This window comes from Podarcis vaucheri, assembly GCF_965113315.1.
Source record: "Podarcis vaucheri genome assembly, chromosome: 1".
NCBI classification, from domain to species: Eukaryota; Metazoa; Chordata; class Lepidosauria; order Squamata; family Lacertidae; genus Podarcis; species Podarcis vaucheri.
Window position 1 is genome coordinate 83,177,659 of NC_138759.1, and position 6,384 is coordinate 83,184,042.

The following is a 6,384-nucleotide window of genomic DNA, read 5'->3' on the forward strand; positions in this document are numbered from 1 at the left end:
CTGTTTCACTGCCAAACAGCTCTTACGGACAGAAAGTTTTTTCAAATATTTAGTTGGAGATATTCATTGTTTAACATTATATTATGTACTTCTATATTAAACTTTGGGATGCGGGTGGCACTGTGGGTAAAACCTCAGCGCCTAGGACTTGCCGATCGCATGGTCGGCGGTTCGAATCCCCGTGGCGGGGTGCGCCCCCCGTCGTTCGGTCCCAGCGCCTGCCAACCTAGCAGTTCGAAAGCACCCCTGGGTGCAAGTAGATAAATAGGGACCGCTTACTAGCGGGAAGGTAAACGGCGTTCCGTGTGCTGCACTGGCTTGCCAGATGCAGCTTCGTCACGCTGGCCACGTGACCTGGAAGTGTCTGCGGACAGCGCTGGCTCCCGGCCTATAGAGTGAGATGAGCGCACAACTCTAGAGTCTGGCAAGACTGGCCTGTACGGGCAGGGGTACCTTTACCTTTTACCTTATATTAAACTTTGCTTGGTATAGCAAGTGGGTGGGAATTATTCTACATCTGGGGGTGGGGGGAGACAGTGTGAGTATTCACTAACTGCCAAACTCATCAAATTACAACAACTACAAAGGACAGACAGTATCCATTTAATGCAGCAGCTGCCACTATATCAGACGGTAGCAAATGAGGGAAGAGGAGTGAAATGAATAGACACCGATACAGATAGGGTCAGCAGGGAGGAAAACAATAACCATGTGCCACTGGTTTTTACTGACAAGTGCCAGCTAAAACCTTGAGTCCCAAGTTGGATTAAGGTAGTTGGGGACCCTGGCGCAATTCCCAACATATGACTCTTTCCCCCCCACAAAAAACACATGAAATAAGGTACCACAGAATAGGGGCTGCCGTCTACTCTGTGACGGAATTAGGCCCCTCTGTGCATCCACTGTCACCGAGTAGCAGTAATTACACCTGCCTGTTGCCAATGATGGAAGAGAAGGAATGTAGGGCCACTCCACTGGGACAGCTGAGAGATTAGAAACTTTTGGCACCTCCTCTCCTTGCATTTTCCCATCCCAGCTGGTCATTAAAGCAACTTGAAAACATGGATTTGAACCAGAGTTTGCTTATTTTCTCCTAGCTCCCTCCATTTTTTTTGTGTGTCCTGTATTTTTAGATTGTAAGGCTGAGGGCATATATAGTGATTTTAATGATTTGTAAGCTGCTCTGCGAGCCTTTTTTTGGCTGAAGAGTGGGATTAAAAAAAATCTTTAAATAAATAATAAACACACACACAATGCCAAGGACATGGACGAGGGCAATATGCAAGGACCAAATCTTCCATATGCAGCTTGTTAATGTTGGCCTCGTTGATCTACTGAAGATGTACTAGCAAACAGGACCAATATGTACAAGTTCTGGTGGAGCCTTCAACTGATGTCTCAAAATTCCTGCAAGAATATTTGTGGATAAGAATAAGAAGAAAGTCTTCTAGGCTAGGGACACAGGAGTTGTAGCAATTGGACAAAGGCAGTAGCAAATGCAACCTATCAAGCAGAATGGAAGGACAGTGATGGGCACATCCAACAGTGCATAGGCTGACATAGCTGAAAACTGGTAAGTACCGTATATCCAGGACAAGGCTGCACTTGTGGGGAGGCCTGAGGCAACCCCATTGCTGTCATGTACTGCATGGAGTCAGATCACTGCACCAACTCCAGCAATTGGCTTAAGGAAGGTACCCTCAGCATCTAAGATGTCCAGTAATGAATTACTTATATGGGGTTGCTATCCATTCATTATTGAAAATACACTTATAGCATAAAGAGTACTATAGACTTCCACAAATCTACGATTCTCAATCATTTGTTCACCTTTTGGACAGAATCATACAATACAGAAATCTGCCCAGGAATCCTGGAACTGAGCAGAATATAAAATAATACTACAGTTGTATAAGAATAATGATAATGATAATTTATTATTTATACCCCGCCCATCTGGCTGGATTTCCCCAGCCACTCTGGGCGGCTTCCAACTGAATATTAAAAACAATACAGCGTCAGACATTAAAAACTTCTCTAAACGGCCGCCTTCAGTTGTCTTTTAAAAGTAAAATAGTTGTTTATTGCCTTGACATCTGCTGGGAGGGTCGTACCTTGGAAGTTGAACAGAATCCGTTCCAGAAGTCCATTCGACTTCTGAAACGTTCAACTTCCAAAGCGCAGCTTCTGACTGGCTTCAGGAAGCTCCTGCAGCCAATTGGAAGCTGCAGAAGCCCCATCAGACGTTTGGCTTCCAAAAGAACATTCAAAAACTGGAACATTCACTTTCAGTTTTCAATCGTTCGGGAGCCGAAACGTTCCAACTCTCAAGGCATTCAGGAGCTGGGGTACAACTGTGATTTGTTATGTATAATTTAACAACCATGTGCATTTCTCAATGAACAAGAACACGCAACAATGCCTTTTGTTATCAATCACCCTGCAGTCCTATACCAGTGGGATTGCTGAAGTGCATTCTGAGTCAGAAAAGGTACTTTGTCAACACTTCTATACCTGTCTTCTCAGAAGTAAGTTGCATTGAATTTAATGGGAGCTATAACCAAGTATCTAAAGGACCGCATCACTGAAGCTTTATTATAGATAAGCAAAGCATGGAAAACAGACCATTCAGGAAATATTTCACAAGAGTGGGACTCAAGAGGCCTAAATACCACAGTGTGTGCTTCTAGGTTTCAAGAATGTATGGCCTTCTCCAGAAACCACAAGATCAGTGTGAAGCTTCAACAAGATACTCAAGATCTGGTTGTTGCAGTCTCTTTTCTCTGTTCTTGTTTTTGGTAAACTCTCTAAGCATCTCCATGACTTCATTTTCAAAGATTTCTGGAGCAGGCTTTGCTTCTTTGGGGAGAAAAAAGGAAGAAGTGAAACAACAGTATAAGCTGTGCTACCAATGCCTGAAGATTCTGTACACTGAGGTGCCCACCAAATGTTGGATTCCAACTCAACAGTGCCAGCCAACAAAGATAAGAGTTGTAGTCCAGCAAAATCTGGATGAAAACACATTGGCTACCCCTGCTCAGAACTACAGTCTACAGATCTAGTAGGTTTTCAAAGATCTTTTTGTCACTGGACTTAAAATTATTTGTCAAGCCCCATTTCAAAGACATCCCAGTTAGTGTGTTAAGTACAGAAAAGGAAACAAAATGGAATGCTTGCTTTGCAAACAAGCGAAAGACATTTTTTTATGTGACAGGGAGCAAGAATGTTTTTGGAACTTCTTGTAAAATGGCAGTGGGAAGTCTCGGCCCGTGGCCCTAATTAGGCTGGTGCAGGTCACATGAGGCTGTTGCCCACAACCCACAAGACGTCGTAAGTGAAATGGGGCAGGTATGGGCAAGAAAAGAACAATCAGGAGTTTAAAGTGAGTTCTCTATTATTTCTTTGAAAGAAGGGTTCTCTGTCAGCACCAATCAGCTGATTAATGCAGACAGGGAGCCCTGCTGGGAGTCAGTGGCACTCCAAACAGCATTTTCCCCTTTGTAGAGAAAAAGCAACTAGCTGTTTAGAGCAAACACTTTGAATCCTAATTGCTACCTCCAAATGGACTTCAAAGGTTCCCTGTAATGCTTGTCAGCTGATTGGTGCTGAAAGTGCATCTTCAAAGAAGATTGTTGTATAGTAACCCATTTGAATGTTGATAGGTGTCATTTGATGTATTATGCCATCAGGTGACTGACAGTTGGGTGGTTCCATGCATCTGTCAAAGTTGGCCCGTGGGAAGCAGGGGGAAGTAGAGTATTGGCTTACTGGCCAGATCCAGTTCCCCACCCCTGCCATAAAATATGTAATATACAGTGGTACCTCAGGTTACAGACACTTCAGGTTACAGGCGCTGCTAACCCAGAAATAGTACCTCGGGTTAAGAACTTTGCTTCAGGGTGAGAACAGAAATCACGCAGCAGCGACGCAGCAGCAGCAGGAGGCCCCATTAGCTAAAGTGGTGCTTCAGGTTAAGAACAGTTTTAGGTTAAGAACTGACCTCCAGAACGAATTAAGGTCTTAACCTGAGGTACCACTGTATTATCATTAACTATACAGCAGTTCTGCAGCCTAAAACTATACTTGTTAAGGAGGATGTTAAGTTCTACTAAATTCAAAATGGGCTTACTGCAAATAAAAATACATATGTTTTAAAGGTAGAGTATACATTAGTTATACTCTTGATCAACCTGACTGCTAGAGCTGGAATGTTTATATGGTGAACATGACAATTTTTAGACCCTGCTCATAGCTAAAACTGTATTTCGGATTGTCAGTGACAACCTTCTAGGACAATCACACACCTTTTCAGGATAGAGGTCGAAATATTACATGTACTATGCTGCTGTGTGTGGTCCAGAGGGCAGTAACACGAGAACAAGCATTTTCTGTGACGGCTCCCCACTTGAGGAATGTTCTCTCCAAAGGGGCTTGCCTGATGTCTTCATTTACATATCTTTAGGCATCAGTCAAAAACATTCCCGTTCTCCCAGGCCTTTGGCCTTTTTAACTGTGTGCAGGGAGGTTATTGTTTTTGTTTGTTACTATGTTATATATTTTTATGTTTTTATATTATGAAATGCCCTTCATAAGACACGCCCCCAAGTCACATAAGAGCCAATAGCAAGTGACCCCAAAATACAGTGTTTTGCTTTACCTGTTGCCCAGTAGTAGATATCCCAATCATTGCTGGGCTCATTAATCAGGCGATCATAAAGATCTAGCTGTTGCTCATTCATTCGATTCAGATTCTCTTTGGCAAAGAAACTATGGAAAACAATAAAACAGCATACTGGGAAAACCAGACTAGGTAGAAAAAAAGATACAGATACCACAATGTAATAAAAATACTCTATTCTGGCTATGCAAGTGTCAGAAATTTCTGCACACCCATTCAGACAAACAAAAGGCATTATTACAGTTCAAGGTCCAATTCTCCCCAGGCAAAAGCACTGAGGAGCAGGGCCACTGAGGGGTGTGGCCTTTGAAGAAGAGTCCCAGGAACTGGATAGAGGGTCCCAGAGGGGAGACCACATTCAACCCCAGGTTCCCCTCTACCAGTTCAAGATAAACCAGTGTCTGACTATACCCTTGATAACAAAGAGAAAACAGAATGGACAATCTTATCTTTTTCCCTCTATAAGCTGATTTTCAATATTTCATAACAATGCTTCCTAGTGCTGTCCTTGGATAAGGGTATTTCCAAGTGCAAGGAGAGAGCAACATTTCTTTTTTTAAAAAATGTTGGTTTATAAAATGATGCACACTATGGAGAAAGTAGACAACAATGATTTTGTACTCACTGTTTTTCAGCTAAATTTCCAGTTGCATTTTATAAGTTTAAACTGCCCAGAGAACATACGGTAGTTTCATCATTCTTATCTCTGCTTTATTATACATTATAAAGTGAAATAATAATAACAGAAAAATTCTAATAAAAGGGGGGGAGATACTGGAGTGTGGGAATTTTAAAGACTCGATTCTTAATTTGGTTACCAGGAAACAAGTCCAAGTTGAAAGCAACGAGGAGGTTTAGGAAAGGCAGAACAGAAGGCGACGGCTCACCTGAGCAGGAGGCAGTTCTCCAGCATGCCCCTCTTGCGGCTCTCGTACAGCAGCCTCGCGCGCTTCCTCGCCGGGGCTTCGTGGGGCCGAGCCTGCCAAGGCGGCAGAGGGATCTCCAGCAGATCCCGCCCGGAGTCAGAGGGAGAGTCCCCGCGGTAGCAGCACTTCGACGAGCGGAGGACGCAGGCGGGGAGCAGAAAGAGGCGCTGCGAGACAAACAGGCAGGGAAGCGGCGTAAGGCAACCAAGGGCGGCAGAAGCAGCGTCCGACCCACCACTCCGTTACTACGCGAACGCGCCGGAGCTGCTGCTGGTGCGACGGTTGGGGAGTCGGACTAGGACTCGGGGAGGCCGTGACGCTCAGAGAGTGACCTTGGGGGCCAGTCGCTGCCTCTCAATCTCAGCCTAGCCCGCCTGGCAGGGTTGGTGCTGTGGGGATTAAACCAGGAGGACTAGGCGCTCCACCCTGAGCTCCTTGGAGGAGAAGCGGGGGACACGAATTCAACAAATGCCTAGATACAGAATACGCATCTCCCTTTACTCACGCGAACGCTCAACGCCGCCATCCTGGTTTCCTCCGCAGCCGCTCTACCCTTCACGGCCCACCATAGACACAGAGGCCTCTACGGAAGCCTCTCAGCTTCTCCACAACGCATGCGCCCTAAAGCCACCTCTCGGCCTCCCGCGCCCGCTTCGGAAAAGCCTCCTACGGAGAGCGGCCTTTTCTGTTTTTGTTTACAGTAGTCTTGCGCGAGGCGGCGGAGCAACAAACCGGAAGGGGCGGGGCTCGGTAGGGAGGAAGGGGCGGGGCAACGGGAGG

At 45.3% G+C, this 6,384-nt stretch overlaps 1 protein-coding gene across 1 annotated transcript; it reads right to left on the bottom strand.

The window, feature by feature from the left end:
- Window positions 1-2,569: 2,569 nt before the first annotated feature.
- Window positions 2,570-6,322, bottom strand: SDHAF2 (succinate dehydrogenase complex assembly factor 2). The gene is made up of 4 exons (XM_082221937.1): window positions 6,110-6,322; window positions 5,566-5,771; window positions 4,658-4,767; window positions 2,570-2,859 (listed from the first exon to the last, which is right to left on the bottom strand). The coding sequence occupies exons 1-4, from the start codon at window positions 6,128-6,130 to the stop codon at window positions 2,729-2,731; spliced, it is 468 nt and encodes a 155-aa protein (XP_082078063.1). The 5' UTR covers window positions 6,131-6,322; the 3' UTR covers window positions 2,570-2,728.
- Window positions 6,323-6,384: the final 62 nt, after the last annotated feature.

Bases quoted from the DNA above. Each gene is read 5' to 3' on its own strand.
- SDHAF2 (XM_082221937.1), bottom strand. From the start codon at position 6,130: ATGGCGGCGTTGAGCGTTCGC. The intron at 5,772-6,109 runs GTGAGTAAAGGG...TTTGTCTCGCAG, and splicing joins TGGCGGCGTTGAGCGTTCGC to CGCCTCTTTCTGCTCCCCGC. The intron at 2,860-4,657 runs GTAAAGCAAAAC...TTCTCCCCAAAG, and splicing joins TATCTACTACTGGGCAACAG to AAGCAAAGCCTGCTCCAGAA.